This window comes from Aptenodytes patagonicus, chromosome 3 (genome assembly GCF_965638725.1).
Source record: "Aptenodytes patagonicus chromosome 3, bAptPat1.pri.cur, whole genome shotgun sequence".
In the NCBI taxonomy this organism is placed as follows: domain Eukaryota; kingdom Metazoa; phylum Chordata; class Aves; order Sphenisciformes; family Spheniscidae; genus Aptenodytes; species Aptenodytes patagonicus.
Genome location: NC_134951.1, coordinates 22,104,413 through 22,122,354, shown reverse-complemented (window position 1 = coordinate 22,122,354; position 17,942 = coordinate 22,104,413). Strand labels below are relative to the sequence as shown.

The following is a 17,942-nucleotide window of genomic DNA, read 5'->3' as shown; positions in this document are numbered from 1 at the left end:
AAAAAGCTGGCAGAACTACCCACAGTCAAAGGGCCTAACTCTTTCAACAACCAGGCTCTGCATTTAGTCACTTCTGACTTTTGCCAAATTTTAACGGATCTGACTGAAATCTTCCATGGTAGGTGCCTGGCCAGGCTCAGGTTTTTTCCAAGCGTAATAGGAAAAAAATTTCAATTTCTCAGAATATATTTGTATATCATAGTTTTGTCCATATACCTTGTTTTGTCCATTTTCCTTGTTTTGTCCATACTGAGGGGGAAAAAAAGCCCCAAAAATTCAGTGAATATCTCTAATTGTCCGTGAATTGGAGCAAGACTTGACATTTCATGGGGTATTGCTCTTGAGTTTAGAGATGCATTCTGCTGTCCTCATGAAAACAAATGTAAATTTGGCAGAGTTAGAAGCCTCTGACAGACTGTCACTTGGACATGCTCAGTAGATGTGAGTTAGTGTTTGGCTGCCAGACCTTCCATGTACTTTGTGTGTATAACAACTGGGAGCGCCTTCTCTGCCATCAGCCCTGTTCAGGGCTGCAGGGTGCGGAGCAGAAAGCTGCTTGCTGGATACACCACTGGTGAGACTGCCTGTCCTGTTCTGCCAGTGCTCAGGAGAAGCTACCTGAGGGCCAGATATCTCAAATGCTGAGGACTGAGAAGTGCAGCAGTAAGAAGGAGGACTGAACAGGAGCCACGGGGAAAGAGAACGGATGCAGTAGGAGAGGAGGAGGATGGGAAGAGGAAGGTGTTGAAAAGCGATTTAAAAAGACTCTTTTCCCTCGAGCTTATGGGTCAATACAAAATTCCTAAGTCAAAAAATTCCTTTGTACTGCAGGATCCACCTCACAAAGTTTAATATTTTTCTTTTTTATGTATATTATTATTACATTTAATTGCCATGTTTCTCTCCTTGCCTTCTTGGAGATGTCAGCACATTTGCATGTCTGTCATCTTTCAATAATGTCACCATGATGATGCTTATCATTGTCAGTTGTAATTGCTGCTAAATGCAGTGAGTTTGGTTAATTCTTCTATACTCTTAACATTGTATGACTTTCTCTTGCTGAATTGCAATGTAGAGCTTGTAGGAAAAAAATAAGAGGACAGGCAGATTAAACACAAACAAACAAACACCCTAAACAACTTTAAAAAACCTACCAGGGAAAAAGTGAAACAATGAGAATTAAGAGTGAATTAATGTTGACTCAAACATGGCACTCTGTCAACTTATTGTAGCAACAAATAAAACAAAGGACAAGAGTTGAATTGACAAGAGGCCTGGCTAAAAATAGATGCAATCAAATAATTTAATGTTTCATATTAAAAGCTTCTTACAAATCTGGAGTTTGACAATATTTACATTTCATAAATAGATAAATGGAAGAGCAAGAAAAATTTCCTCTCTGTAAAGTTTTTACCATTTTCAACGTTATCTTCAAAAGAAGCGTGGCCAGCAGGTCGAGGGAGGGGATTCTGCCCCTCTACTCTGCTCTGGTGAGACCCCACCTGGAGTACTGTGTCCAGCCCTGGAGCCTTCAGCATAAGAAAGACACAGACCCGTTGGAGCAGGTCTAGAAGAGGGGCACGAAAATGATCAGGGGGATGGAACACCTCTCCTATGAAGAAAGGCTGAGAGACTTGGGGTTATTCAGCCTAGAGAAGAGAAGGCTTCGGGAAGACCTTACTGCGGCCTTTCAGTACTTAAAGGGGGCTTATAAGAAAGATGGGGACAGACTTTTTAATAGGGCCTGTTGTGATAGGACAAGGGGTAACAGTTTTAAACTAAAAGAGGGTAGATTTAGACTAGATATAAGGAAGAAATTTTTTACGCTGAGGGTGGTAAAGCACTGGCACAGGTTGCCCAGAGAGGTGGTGGATGCCCCATCCCTGGGAACCTTCAAGGTCAGGTTGGACGGGGCTCTGAGCAACCTGATCTAGTTGAAGATGTCCCTGCTCATTGCAGGGGGGTTGGACTAGATGATCTTTAAAGGTCCCTTCCAACCCACACTATTCTATGATTCTATAGCATAGAAACACCTTTCAAAAGTGCTTTTTAACCTTTGGTTCCCTGTAGATATATTGCTGGACACAAATTCCTTACAAACATGGTATTTAAGAAGTTTAGAGCATCCCGAGAATTCATCTGGCAGTTTGGATTCTTTCTGTTTTAAAGGATGCTCACAAATTTTTTTTTGTTGTTTTCACACAAGGTATTTTATTATGATATATCTCATTTTTGCACTGCTGTTCACAGCACCGAACCACAGTATTAGTATGCACCTTCTGAGAGAGAGAGAGAGAGAGAGAGAATCTCAGATCTGATACAACCTTACATTATATTTTCAGTTCTTTAATAAAGCTTCTAAGTCTTCCTCTCTGCATTTATTTGCAAATATCAGAAAACTTTTTTTAAAAATTCAGGTTTTATTTCAAATAAGTTTCCTATCCTGCTGAAAAGCCGACACCTGCTAGGAACCGATTACCTCCATCTAAATTCTGGGCACTTTCATTTCTCCATGAACTGAAAGGAGTAGCTGGCATTTAGTATCTCAGACAACTTAGTGCAATGTAAATCCTCCTGTCTTATCTATAGGCCTCATACAACACTGTGTCAACACAAAGGCTATTTCAGGTCCAAGACTCTGCGGGGCTGATTTTACTCAAATTACAGAGGTTGCAAGCCTATGTACAAAACATAAAAATCAGAATAATCTGAGGCCTTCTCATGCCCTTTGTAACCATATAGCTCATTTCTACGAGACTAATTTGCTGAACTAATGCTAAGTATTTTTATGTTTTTAAATGCCGAAGCTGAAAAATGCTGATGCTAAGAGAGGATGTGACGTCAGGCAAACAAAGATTGAAAGCTCTACAATAATTTAGGAGCAAATTTGCAGCCACTAGCACATGTTTGGAGATGCAAAGCATCTGGATTATAGAGCTACTGCCCTGTTGGCACTCTGCATGTGAACACCCACCCCAGATAAACCCTGGGGTGAGCTGCTGTTCTTTGGACACAGGCTCAAGCTGCAGCCCTGAGCACCACAAGGTTTGACCATAAGTGGCACTTGCAAACCTTCCATTCAGGAGCTGAGGTCGATGACACAGGTTTTTTAGACAATATCTATTTCTAGCAAAGCATATTTAATGAGAAAAAGGGTCTGCACATGAAAATCTACATCTCCATCCTTCTTTCCTCGCATGTCGTCTCCCGAATGCTTTGAGTGTTTGGGAGCTCAGATGTTCTCTGAGGATCTGTGAGAGTGTTGGTATTTGCCTGTTTCTAGCAAGCAGCTGCTGAGGGCAGCTCCTGTCTTGAGTTTTTATCTTTTAATCTTTTCCTAATCTGCCTGTTCCCAGGCTTAACAATGCAGCTGTGCAGCTCAGAGCTGTGACCAACCTAGAATTTTTGGAGGAAACAACACTGGCAGTGCTCCTTCACCTCAGGACGTGCACCTAAGGCAACTGAGTGCACTGCTGTTATCTTCCTGCAGGCTTTCTGACAGCCTTACCATTAAGTAGGCCTTCCTATGCATAAAGTGGATAGCCCATAACAGTCATATGTAAACATTTCCCATAACCACCTCACAATTTTTACACACATTCCTTCAGAAGGGAAGAGGCACTGGATGATGTCCGTTACTTCCTCCCAGCACATCTAGATATTTTGCAAACACAGTGGCATGACCTTGCTCCTCAAATACAAATCCTATTCCATAAACTTGTTTATGGATCTTGGAGTCCCACTGTCCTCAGCGAGGATACAGGTACACTGAAGAAAAATTCCCCTTCTCCACATTTTCATCTCTATTTAGCATTAGCTTGTAAATGGGGAAAATACTTATAATTTGATCATCTTTTGTACATTATAGCTCTACTAGCATATGTTTTTGTACTGGTTTTGGCTGGGATAAGAGTTAATTTTCTTCATAGTAGCTAGTATGGGGTGATGTTTAGGATTTGTGCTGGAAATGTTGATAATACAGGGATGTTTTTGTTACTGCTGAGCAGGGCTCACACAGAGTCAAGCCCTTTTCTGCTTCTCACACCACCCCACCAGCGAGTAGGCTGGGGGGGCACAAGGAGTTGGGAGGGGACACAGCCGGGACAGCTGACCCCAACTGAGCAAAGGGATATTCCACACCATATGACATCATGCTCAGCGTATAAAGCTGGGGGAAGAAGGAGGAAGGGGGGGACGTTTGGAGTGATGGCGTTTGTCTTCCCAAGTAACCGTTACGCGTGATGGAGCCCTGCTTTCCTGGAGATGGCTGAACACCTGCCTGCCAATGGGAAGCAGTGAATGAATTCCTTGTTTTGCTTTGCTTGTGTGGACAGCTTTTGCTTTATCTATTAAACTGTCTTTGATTCAACCCAGGAGTTTTCTCACTTTTACCCCTCAGATTCTCTCCCCCATCCTGCTGGGAGGGAGCAAGCAGCTGTGTGGGGCTGAGCTCCCTACTGGGGTTAAACCACAACAGTTTTCCATAGTAAAAGGAATTTAAAATCAACATTACTGTGTTTTAAATGGGTGAACGTTGATTTAAATAAAAGTGGGCAGGAGATGGGAGCAGGAACATTGGTTTAGATCTGAAAAGGCATTTCTGAATGCAATTTCCACTGAAGTCAGCACAAGCACATTTCCCCCTCTGTGCTAAGGAGCAGGGTTGCTAAATCCAAGTATATTCTGAGAAAGTCCCCAAGTGATCGTTGTATTAGAAATGATGCCATCCAGAAAAATCTTCTTAAATCAGACATGAGGATGTAAGGGCCTGTTCAAGAACCAAGCTGGAAAGCTACAGTATAATAACAATTTGCATTTCATTATAACCTATTTCATTTACCTATCTACTGACCATGCTTACCTGCCTTCCAATTCATTTTCATACTGCTGATAGGTCACCTAATTTCACACTGGCCTCTCCTGCTATCACAGGCTCCTTTTTGAAGTATGGCACTCTTAAACCTATGCGTCAAGTCCCTTCTGATAACCCTCTGCTGCCATTCTTTCCTATGCAAAACTCCTTGACAAAATAAAAACTATTCATATGAATTTCTGCAGACAGGCATGGCTAACATTAAATAAACAGAAACCTTTTCTGGTGCCTTTGTTCATAGGGTAGGATTCAAAACTTACTGAAATTTGTGACTTTTTCAGTTGACTACTTATTTCTACTTCAGAAGCATGTATGTACAAATATGCATATATTTAAATTCCAGACTATGTAATACCAGTTGGAGCAGGTTTTTAACTAAGTACTGATTTACCAGCACTTGTGGATCATCTCAAGGGCCCATTGATATCAGTGGAATTACACCATGTGTACAAGGTGCAACAACAGCTCTAAGAAATCTTTGCCTCAAAAACCTCAATGTGTATTTTTTACATTAATGCAACAGTTGGAATCATTTTCACAAGCCAGTCTGCCATTCCAGTTTCCAGAGTATTACAGCTGCTTGGATAATAGCACGTTAACAGCTGTCTGTGAATGGCAGAATATAAAAATCTCAAACAACACATTAAGGACACTACACATGCAATTAATATATATGCTTAAAGAAGTCTGCTGGTAGAAAAATATTTGTACTAGGGAAGAAAAGTGACCTATCATGAGAGAAGCAAGCTGTACTGCCAAAATTTAAGACTTTTAACTACTACTTCCCTAGGAGCTTTTACTGACTCAGTTAATGGTCATCGCCCTGCTTACTCTGCATGCATGCTGGACACAGCTATACCTGCAAAAAGCTGTACATAAGCCTGGTTTCAGTGTGTAATTGTCATAGCATTGCTTCTCTTCAGAAGGTGGCGTTTCAGACTTACAGCCATAGCTGTACAGCAAAATGTTAGAGGTAGAAGATGAGACCACAGCGTATTAAAATGGATACACTAAAAGTGAAGGGATATTCCATCCTTAGGTAAGGAAATGCATAGCCTGTAGTTTAGGTGGGACTGAACTCCAGATTAGGACGCCTAGGTTTAAATGTCTGCATGGATACTATGTGTCAAAGCTGCCATGGAGCTCTGGGGCCTATTGGTTTAACAAGTCTAGCACCCTTCCAGATCCCCTGCCAAGCACGTCCAGCTCTCAGCTGTCACAATCAAAGAATGGGAGTGTCTCACATGTCTTCAGTCATTTTTGCCAGCCCAGTATGGCCATCTTGCATTCCCCATCGACACTTCCAATGGCATTGTCTATTTGTAGGCAGGGGAATCCCACTCCCCGTTGATGCACCCAGTGACGTTTAGGGTACAGCTCTGATCAAAGGCAGGTGTCTACTTCACAGGTGAAGTGAACAACTCTCCAGGATCCATTGACTCCATTCACTGCAAGAGGAGCAAAAGCACCTTCTTCACCTATACGCAGATTCTTAAAGTAGGTGAATTGTTCTGAAGCTCAATCCTATGTGCAGAGTTTGATTCAGTTGTCCATAAACAGGCATGAAATGCCATTTGAGAAGACATATCATTAAGGCTGGCAAATATGACACGGGACCTACCACAGATGTGTGCCTTTCTCAGCAACAGCTGGAGGCCATGTAAATTATTCTAAGGCATCTAGAATGGCTTCAAGCGCTTTTCTTTGTGTGAGCAAATGAACTAAGCCCTTTTAACAGCATCTTAAGAATTCTACAAGAATTAATCATATTTTTAAAATAATATGGCTTTTTATTAATATTGCCATAGCTTATGGAAGCTTCAAGAAATTGTTAAACTTGCTCACAACAACTTAGAATATCGGTGTTTTATTACATCAAGACAATTAAGTAAGATCAGTCTACTTCAGCCAGCCTTTTTAAGCAACCTTTCATCTTCTGGTGCTCTCCTCTAACAATGGACCTTTTTGCCCCAAAACTGGTCTTATAAGGCAAGCCTTTTACATGTCTCAGTTTCTACTTAAGATAACGGTACTCAAGAAAGCACATGGCTGCTATGTGGCTAAGTGTCATATTTAGGTTTCTCCATTGCAAAAAAAAAAAAAGAATTTAAATTTCATTCTGTTTTTTTCAAGAAAATATTCCTATTTTTAAAAAAAAATCTCTAGGTACCATTTGCCCCTTAATTTTGAAGAACAGTTAAATTTAGTATCAGTACATTCCTTTTAGCAGTTAGTTATTCTTGTTGCAATAATTTTCTCCTTGAAATTGTAAATACTATGTAAATACTCCTTGAAAGCAATCTCTCAGTAACTATATTGTACCTTTCAACTAAAGCTAAAATAATTTCAAAATTTTAATGACAGATCTCTATGAGTTAAATAAATGTTACACCATTATGAAGAAAGCTAAACTGAAATATGAACACTAATACTGATATTTTACTGAAAGTCAGAAACTTAAATCCACATGTGGACATCTGCACAAATGGTCGGGGCTTTCGCATCTGCCGCTCCCTAAAGCCTATGGCAGCTGCAGGCTGTGTAATATGTTTGACCACTTAGGTAGCACCTCAGCTCATGGACCAGAATCCCTTCATGGAAGGTACCATACAAACACTGAGTAGAAAAACAGCTCTGAACCTAAACAATAAATAGAAACGACGTACACGAAGTCTGGAGAGGTTGCAGTAAGGGTAAGGCTTTTGAGTTAAGCTCTAAAGGGTTGTCAAAAAAAGAATGAAAGGAAATAGAGGCAAGAGAAAGAAGAAGAAGTACACTTTTCACCTCTATATCTAGAACTGACTACAAAACAAGATTAGATTGGTTTAGTTAACTAAAAGGTACAGAATTTCAACTGAGGTCTGCCTGGAGAAAAGTGATAAATTAGGTATATTGGCTTGACATATTTGAAGTAATAGAGTTTTATACTAGTGATTATATAATAAGAAATTTGTTCTGGCATTATAGTCATGTTCAGGCTGAGACTCCTACCCAAAGCTCCAAGAACACCCTTGCTTCCTCATAACCTAATATCTAAAATGGCAGCAAGATTTATCCCTAATGGACTGGCCACTTTCTCTTCCTTAATCTCTTAAAAGCTATGAAAAATGTCATCACTGAAGTTCTCTTATTTTTGCTAAGTTTATGAAAAATTGGGCTTTGTATTTCTTTTGTCAAATATTTGTATTCCATTAGTTTTAATTAATCTACTGTACTCTACATTTATTGTTTTGAGCAAACATTTTCATTACCAAATGAATAAAATTACTTTGTTTTTATGGAACTGGTTCCTAAAAAAATCTTTAGTTCCATGCTCTGATGTTTGGGAATCAACAATGTGTTCAACATCTCTGAAAATCAGGGGGATTCAGATGTGTATTACAAAGTCTATCTTAGGGTAATTTGTCCAGAGTCACTCACTAAAGCAATACCAGGTTTACAGTTATTGTCATGCACACTTTTTTCCCTAAAATTTTCTGTGTCTTATAGATTCAGATTTAGGTCTCTACCTGCAAGTACTTTCATCAAAAAAATTGTGTGTCTTGATTTCCAGTTATCTACAAATATATGTAGGAAGATTATTTTTCAAAGTAATAATGAAATTCAAAAGGAACAGAGAAATGCCATGACAAAAAGCTGTATTTCAAATCTTGCTAATCTAATTTAAATAATAAGTGTAAGTGAAAAATATAAGCCACAGTTACTCACCTACGATGAGTAAGAAAACTACCACTGACATGTCCTGAGCCATCACATCCTGGGGTTGGACATGACATTCCTTCCGTCTTCACTGACTTCCAAGAGAACTGTGAGCCATTTAGGTACCCATCCTTTTGCCTTTTGGCAGCTAGAGGACACCCTGACGCACTGCGATGGGATGCATATTTTCCAGTTATATGACCCTGACCATCACAACCAGGAACTGGACATCTGGATAGCAGATAGATGAGATAAACTTTATTGTCTTGCCATCATATACCTGGTAGCCTCTACAACAAAGTCAAAATAAACCCGACATGAAAAGAAAAGAACAATCATGCACTGTGGTCTCAAAAATAGTCAAGATACCCTTTAGTGGGTAAAATTACAAGCAGAACTTCGCTAATATGAAAAAAAAAAGTGCATTCAACAACTGTAAGGAGGCTAGCCAGTAGATGAAGTCACAGCTGTTGATATTGTGCAATTGCAACAAAAGGACTAAGATATATATTTGAATTGCAGGTGTTCATTACAGTAAATATCACACTGGAATTGAAATGTTGGCTACTGAGCTCCACGCAGCAGGGAAATTATCCATAAAAACTCTATAAGCATAAAAACCTACTTAGTATAATCCTTGGTACATTTTATTTATGTGTATGGAATCTAAAGAAGACTTGTCTGAAGTCATGAAAATGTTAGGTATAAACAGTTAGGTATGAAGTGATCATAGGGCCTCATCAGAAATGCTGAGCACCTTTAACCACTCTCTGAATAGGAGAGATTGTAACAAACTATGCGCTACAGCCTAGAGATATCAATGAAGGCAGTTCCGTATTCATCTGATGGTTTTCCTTACTTGGGAATTCCCCCATACATTTGCCCTGTATACTTCTAAAAAACAAATAACCAGGGTTAGAAGGAACAGGTTATAATCTTCAGAGTGAAATGTTTTAAGAAAATAATGTTTTTTCAGTACACTGCTACATAACACATGTCAAAACAAGGCCGGTTACTTCAGTGTTTGTCCTACACTAAAATATTGCTGCAACGCTCCACTGAGGATCCAGTCCTGAACGGTCTAAGCAGTCGCTAAACCCGCTGAGTTCGGTGGCCACTGGTATCAGAGCACCTTGCAAGAAGAAACCAAGACCTATAGGTAGGCATTTGTTCCTCTTGCAAACTGCATAAACAGTCAGATTTGTTGCAGCAATCTCATATAAATACTCAGTTCCCATAACTACTTTATTTAGCATGTATGGTTTGTCTATAGTATGCAAACACGTTTAGGGTTTTTTAGGAGATAAAGATCTACATAATTTTTTAATTTCATGTGAAAAACACATTTAAAACTGTTTCTAAATTATAGAAGATTGTATCCTTGGCTAGAATAAGTCAGCACAGAACCTTGATTTGCAGTTCACTCATAGAAATCAATGTGGCCATCTGCTCTTGGATAACTATCACACAATAACACTTATGCCTTAATAAAAAGCTGAAGATATGTATGACCTTATAAAGCACATGAAGGCCCTTTGACAATATTTGTTCTCACCTAATTGGCTCTTGGTCTTCTTTGTCTTCCTTGCTTTGTGCTATCCTGATTCCACTTTTCTTTGCTCGCGGACAGCCTGAAAGACTGAGTGAAAGAAAACATTTAAAAATGCAATTTCTCATTCTTGGGTACAGTTTACAAGGGATATGCTTTCTATCTGAAAAACTGGCAGAATAGGTAATCCTGTCCAGTTTCCAAAATCAAAGCTCAGGCGGTTTAAATAAGGAGAGCTGCAGTATGCAACCACGAGGGGGAATCCGTGTATCTCAGATTGCGATGCAGGACAGGACTGCAGGCACTGTGCAAACCACACGCACAGGCAGTCCCCAAGGAGCCAGGGAAAGCAGCTCTTAAACTCTCTGCCTAATAATCCCTCCAGCTGACTCAGCAGCAGCAGCGACAACTTTAAAAGGAATAGAAGCCAGTGTTTCAGGGCTGTGAGACGTTACGTCCTCTGTATGTCTGAGCGGGATGGAAGAATAGGCTCAAAAAACAGGAGTCTTTGGGTCTCTTGGTAGGAATAAAGATTTCTCTAGGGAGCACATTAGAAACACTATCAAACCTTCTCAATCGTCATGTAAGAATTGTACAGAACAGTTGAATAAAAACATGGCAGAGCTGTACAATGCCTTCCTGAGAAAGAGTTTAAGTGCTCAGAACTCCCCAAGACAAAAAGATTTGGTAGAGACAAAGTTATACATTAGGCTAAGCAATGTTACATTTAACTAGACACTAAGAATGTTTTTAACTACAGAAGATGGAAAAAGATATAACTATTCCAAGATTTTATAAGCTCAGCTTTCCCTTTGCATATGAAGAATTCATTATAGAAACCATTTAGTAGACTTGACAATTACTTTAATAGATATTTAAAGATTTTTTTAAGTAGTTGCTATCCGAGGACATAAATATGTCTATCAAAAAATCATGCTTTGTCCTCTATTTAAATGTTATTTCCATCTTAATATATCAACATCAAAAAAGAAATCCATCAGTACAACACCACCTTCAAAAGTATTGAGACGACAGACAAAGTAGTGTCACCAAAGAAAAATTTCCATAGAGAAAGAAACAAAATAGAGGATTAAATTTTTGTTTTCAGCATGACAAAAGGTACTTCAGTGTTGTATAGCAGGTCCTGTCTTCAGGAAGAAGAGACAGAAACAGTGGTAGCAAAATTTTCAGTTATTTTGTCTTGTCAAGAGCAGCAAGGACTGGGAGGAACAAGCAGAGAAAAGGGTGATGCAATCACAGACAGAATTCTGTGTTGGTAAATGAAAAATAGACAACAATAGAGTTTACATGCTGCAAAGTCATAAATAAGTCAATTAAAGAAAGGGAGGAATGTTACCACAAGATATTGGACATAGTGTATTACCTAGCAACTTTTAGTGAGATGGCATGGCTACATCTATACTGGTAAACAGAAAGGACCTAGAACTGCTGTTTTGACCCAAGACCAACAAGCTCACTTCTGTACAACTAAACTCTGTGTCTCTGTAAAGCAGGATAGCTACACCCATATTGCTTATAGAGAATGATCTGGACCCATGCTGAGCCCCAAATCATGTCTGAGAATTGCCTGGGAGAGTTTCAGTGGCCCAGGGTCAGTACCATGCCAGGGGACATGCTAACAATTTAATAGTGTAAGCATCTGCACTCTGATGCTTGGGCCTGTGCTCTCATCCCATTTCATTTTCTAGTTTAAATGCAGTTGACCATTTTCCTTTTTAAAGCAAGCTGCTGTTTATTCCAACTTGCATAGTGCACACCAAAGTACCATAGTTCCCTGTGTACAAACTAAACCTCAGAAAGCCTGTGCCACTTAAAAATAGTTTTCTTCAAAAATAATAATATCATAATCTGTAAGAAGACAGAGGCAGGAGGAACAGAGTCTGAGGGATTTAGAATAAGAGGAAGCAGGCTCTGGGGCAAGGGGGCAGTTCAGGAACAGGTTGGCTCATTGCTCCCCATACAACCTGGGCTGCAGAAAGTGAAGGGGAGACGACAGGAGTTTACAGATATCCCTAGCTTATCCGTGAGACTAGTTGTACCCACTGTGTGAGAATAATCAGGTTTTGCATCTGACTAAATAGTTAATAGAAATGCCTCAGAAAGCAATACTTTTTTTAGTAGGTGTACAGATGGGTATGCTTGTAGATGATGACATTTTCATAACAAAATCTGAACGAAGAATTTCTGCCTTGACTAATGATTTAATGCTTTCTACATATTAAATCAATTTAATTATCACCTACTTATTGGTATTTTGGTGCATCATCTTCTTGCAATAGATCTTTCTATTCTGGCACTATGATTTATTAGAAAATTCTAAGACCTTTCAGGTCCTCTAAACAGACATTTCCAACAGACAGCTTCTGAAGTTATGATTAATTCATTTTTCCTCTGACAGCAGATTCACCAAGAAAACATATGTCAAAGATGAGCCTTTGCTTTAATTTTTTTTATCCTGTAATAATGAGAAGCTATTACAAAGTAAACAAATTATTTCATTTTTCTATCAGTTTAATTCCTTATATATAAAGATAAAAGACAACAAGGGAAATTCAACACCGCTATGTGCTGATATATCTTCTTGCATACATTGAATGGGTGTGTGGAACTGCAAAGAGTTATGGCAGAGTTAAATCTGCCTTCATGTGTACTTGCTGTTGAGCAGCCATTTTAAATACAGATCATGCCTAGGCATCTTGGCAGCCATTTAGGAGAGAATTTTGTCATTCCTTTCCTTCTGAAACTGAAAGGGTTGTAAGTGATAGTATCAAATGCAAACAAAGATGCTAACTCAGATGCAAGCAGAGGTAAATGCTAATTTTCAGTGTGGGAAAATGAACGTCTTGTGAACGTGCTGTGGGGTCTTTCATACTTAACAGCTGCAGATTTAGGCTACTGGTTTGCTGCCCTTCTAAAGACCGTGCATTTTGCCAGCCTCACCACCTCAGAAATGGCCTCGACAGATATCATGACCTGAACAGTGTGAGGCTGTCTCCGTGTAATTGTGACAGGTTTTCTGGGGACACTGGTGGTTTTAAGCAAAGAAGACATTACTCTGTCAGTGTCAGTGCCCCCATGCCCGCAGGCAGCCAAGGACCCGGGGCTGCCGGAGGCCTTTTGGAAGAGAAACGAGTGAATTATGTGGTCAGTATAGACATGGTGGCATTTCAAAAGGTTGAATGTGTTAAATCCCAATGGACCGGACAAATTCCAGATCATTCAGTTTTGCAGAATTACTTTTTATATCTTTATGTGTACTGAGTATGCTGCAGAATCAAATAAAAACTTGGTTCAGCACTCATTCGCAAAAATACAAGAACATAAGAATTTACTGACGAAAGTAAGTAACACCATCCAGCTCATGGTCTGGTCCTACAGCACCCAGGAGACAGCGCCCAGGGAAAGGGTTTAAAAAATGAGCTGACATGCAGTGATTCTCCCCTGCTAACCTTGCCAGCTTTTAGGTTTCTTGTTTGCGACACTTTGCCTTCTGCATCCTCACTGTCTTGCCTGTTTTCTGGTTAAATAGATGACCCAATACATAAACAGCTTCCTGAAATAGTGAAGTCAGGGCATAGCTACACCAAGCATAGTGCTGGTAGAGGTGTGAGCTGATGAATGCTTATATAGTTAAATGTAGTTCTAAATTTGACCTTAAATCCCTTTGAAAGTGTGATTTAATCTCCTACATCATGTAAGTGCTTTTAAAATGTTTACATCTTCTCCTTTATAATGTTATTTGTACATCTGACGTTTAACTGTGCATTACAAAAATTGTTATTGTGATCTTTCATTTTTACAGCATGTAAAGGTATGGCACATTCCCAATCTCTATGTTATTTACATTTTGACTTGAAATTGTTTGTTGCTTTTACTAGGAATACATTTAAACTGGGAATTTGTGTATTGACTAGTTATAGCCAATTGTAAAACTACAGGGACTTGGTGAAGCAAGCAAATATCCAGACTCAAAAGTATTACTATGCATGGGACTAAAGAGCCTTTACTAACAAAAGAGAGGTGGGCTACACTATTATTCTTTGATTAAACAGTGGATAGCTATTTACAAAATATGGTGCAGCTCATCTCTACTGATTTATAGTTCTCAGATAGCCACAGGGGAATTGCTAATTACACAGCATTCATAAAATTACCTCTACAGTGGTACCATCGTAATTCATTTTGGGGTTACCAACAATACCCGAATTAGTAAATGTGACGCTTTCTTTGGCCCTTGGTAAGGATCACAGTTATAGTTTAGGCAGTTAAGGTAACAGCTTTCATACATAAATTTCTCTTTCCATTCTTCTGGCTTGACATAGTTATGTACAATGTGTTGCGATTTAAAAACAAGCCAAGCTTTATTCTGAAATGTACTAATAAGGCTGGTGCATATTAGATGAAAGAGGTACTTTTTCCCTCTGATTAAAGCTGGTAAAGCTTCAGCTGGGAGAGGAGGTAAAGAACTGGGTCCAATTTTGCATTTCAAGAAGGAAGGAAGGAAGTCTGGAAGAGATTGACAGGAACAATCAGGAAATATAATTTGTGGGGAAAACAATGCAGGAATAGAATCTGAGTCCATGAAAGGTAAGGTTGTGAGGAGAAGAGTTAAGTCATTCAGAATGTAAAGCAGCAGAAACTTATGAATGTTGAATTGCTTCCCTGGGCTAACAGAGAAGGTAGAAAAACTGGGTTCATTTTCTACAAAGATTTTGCTAGATATTAAGCAAAAACCTTCCTACCTATTTGGGTAGTGAGCCATGCTGAAACCGAGAAATGTTATTCATTGGTGATAAACAGAATGAGTTAGACCAACCCATGTCTATGTACCGCACTCGATCCTATTTCAGTATTGAGAGAGGGAAGAGAGGTCTGTTGAGGTCCCTTCTAGCCCTTCAGTTGTTTGCTTTAAAGAACAAAACCTTCTCTTTACATACCTTCGATGTGAAGCATAATTTCCAGTAATATGCCCAGAGCCATCACACCCAGGGGTGGGACACCTAGAATAATAATGGAAGAGATATGGACCAGTGTTACTGACAGAAAAGATATAACTGCCCATTAAAAAATATTCATTGGCTCAGTCCTTGTTTCCACAGGTGCCAGCCCTGGGGACCTCTAGCCATTGCTAAACCTGAGCTTAATTCCACACTGGGGAGAAACATACTTTTTTCATTCATAAAATGTTTTTGTTTGCTACTCCTCACCTGCCCACTCAAACGCTTTCTGGATATCTCTAGTATCAGCAGATTAGTGGAGATTTCCAGCAGCAGCCTGACATCCCCGCACCACCAGGAATGAGTAGGGTTGACAGGAAATGGAATATCCCCATGCTATGTTCTTAGGTAATGGCTACCATTACAGCAAGCCATTTTGTTTTCCATCAGAGCTATTGCTCTAATCCCACTGCATAGTGTCATGAGGTCGCACCATGGAGATACCCCTCCACCTCTCCATGAAGCGAAGGGGATGCTTAAGGAAAAGGAAATGTGTAGACGGGGCAGTAATGCTGGCCTCTTGCGGAGAAATGGTAACCCATCCAAGCACCCCCAAACACCAAGCTACAGCACCAGATAGAGAAGTCACTGATACAGCCATCAGTGGAATTTCTAATAGCTGAACGACATTAGAGTCATCAAAGAAAACGGGTGGTTTTTTCTATATTGCAAAGATGATTGCGATCACAACAGAATAAGCTAAATTATAATGCTAAGTAAAATCATTAGCTGGTATTTGAACTGCTACACTGAATCACAGAAAAGACAAAGGAAGAATTAATTCATATTCATTTTACTGAACAGACAAATGCTACATGAATTCCAAAAAGCCACTTTTCTTGAGCCTGAGTTTTGAATTTTAGCCATGCTTTAAAGCTTCATTTGAAGAAAGCATTCAAATTCAAAAAAGCATGCGCACAAATTCAGATGTTGCATTCTGAAACATCCGATTTCCGTAACATTGAATTCTTTCACTATCTGAATCCAGAGTTCATGCAGACTTTGGCTTTCACCCTTTAGTTACATGTGTGCTTTCCTCAAAGTTGGTCCATACTGGTAAACTTTTGTTTCACTAAGTTTTCTGCAGAGACTTGAAAGTTTCTTAAAATCAGGAATTAAGCAACCCAGAATTCAGTGCAATGGGGCTGTCACATTCCATTAAGCTGAATTTTAGCCCCTTAAAGCTAGTAAGCATTACATACTTCTGAGGAGCTCAGCAGGGCCGAACTTCAAACATCATTAATGCAACCTTGAAAGAGATAAATTAAACTGGAATTTGTTAAATGGAGTTCTCATATGGTCTTCCTCTGGACCAGTTCAGTTTATTCATTAGAAAACATTAAAATATGGTAACACTTCCAGGATGTAAGCTGGTAAAACCTCTGGGGTTCACTACATCACTGAAGTTTCTTTTCTGTATAACAAACAGCCTGTGTGCTTTGGACAAGAAGTCTAAACAACATCCTTAAAGACAATTCTCCTTTTCTCTTGCTTTACATCTTTGCACAGGACCAAGTATAAGACCATGATTTTGACTAGAAGGTGTGAGTGTTACTGTGACTCTTAATATCTTAAAGACCAATATACAGGTTGACATCACACATTAATCTTTCTGCTTGTAGAAAGATATAAAACCTGATTTTTGCATAGTTTCTTCTGACACAAATTAGGTAAAAATACGGCCCTCGGTGAAGAAGTCATATCTCAGTCTGTATGGCCCTTACCATTCATTCTTTGCTGTGGCTGCACATGGCTAGCACAAACTTTGCCTATTACTTTAAGTTAAAAAATAAATGGTTAGGGTATCTTATATAAAGGGTCTTATATTTTAAATACTTCATATCTAAATATTTAGATGTTCTCACTATTTATTTTTATTTTTTGGCAAATGTTTTGAGATCTGCAGAGAGACAATCTCTTGCTTCATGTGTTTTTTTAATGCTAGGTATCTTCAGGGATCTACAGTGCTTATTTCCTACTTCCATGAAGACCAACTGCATCACTAAAGCCTGACTGAAGCCTCTAAAGATGTTCAATCAAAAGATATGGGAATAAGAATTAATTAAAGGAATTGACTAAACTTTGGCTCTAAATGTCCATGGCATTTAAATGAATAAAGGAGAACAAAGAGCCAGGAGACTGTTCCTCTGCAGTCTGTCTGAGGTACTACAAGGATTCCTTCTTTATGAACCCATGCTATCTGAAGCCACCGTTTTCCTCCACAGGCTTTTCAATCCTTTTCAGAATAAGCTATTATTAAAACTCCACAATGGTTTTTCTCATCTTTTCCAAGACTTTTGTTACAGGCAGGCATGATTAATAGGGTCTTAATAAACAGGATTTATAAGATGCACCAGTATATCCAATCAACCAGTCTTAAAATTAGTCCATTACACCTCAACCATTTGGACAGTCTTACACAATTTAAAAACTAGCTTATCTCTGTGTCATTTAAAAAAAAAATCTTAAGCAACTGAAGCTAAAGAAGAAATCACCCTGCTGTAAATTGAACTGAGAATCTTCACAAAGGGCTCTGTACAGTTCACATCAGTTTAAAATCATACTTTTGATTAAACCAGAAGAGATTTTTTATGTAGGCAAGGATTTTAGAAAGACCTTTCAGATTTTGATTTTGGCACTGCAATATTTGTTTTCAAGTCTCATAAGCTTATATTGACCTAAATGTAACAGCTGAAATGAGAGTTTAGTGCAGTTGATAAGAACGTTTTAAAACCCTGGAACATTTCTATTTACTGCTGTTTCCATTCTATGGGAAGTGCTTATAAACACTGTGAAATATTGG

At 39.0% G+C, this 17,942-nt stretch overlaps 1 protein-coding gene across 13 annotated transcripts in view; it reads right to left on the bottom strand.

Moving 5' to 3' along the window:
- MYT1L (myelin transcription factor 1 like) overlaps window positions 1-17,942 on the bottom strand; it is a 311,977-nt gene that overhangs the window by 17,827 nt on the left and 276,208 nt on the right. For all 13 annotated transcript variants that reach the window (XM_076332840.1, XM_076332843.1, XM_076332852.1 and 10 more), the window contains 3 exons: window positions 15,080-15,142; window positions 10,128-10,211; window positions 8,582-8,803 (listed from right to left, as the gene is read on the bottom strand). In XM_076332840.1, the coding sequence (XP_076188955.1) occupies window positions 8,582-8,803; window positions 10,128-10,211; window positions 15,080-15,142 (369 nt within the window). The remainder of the gene's footprint in view (window positions 1-8,581; window positions 8,804-10,127; window positions 10,212-15,079; window positions 15,143-17,942) is intronic.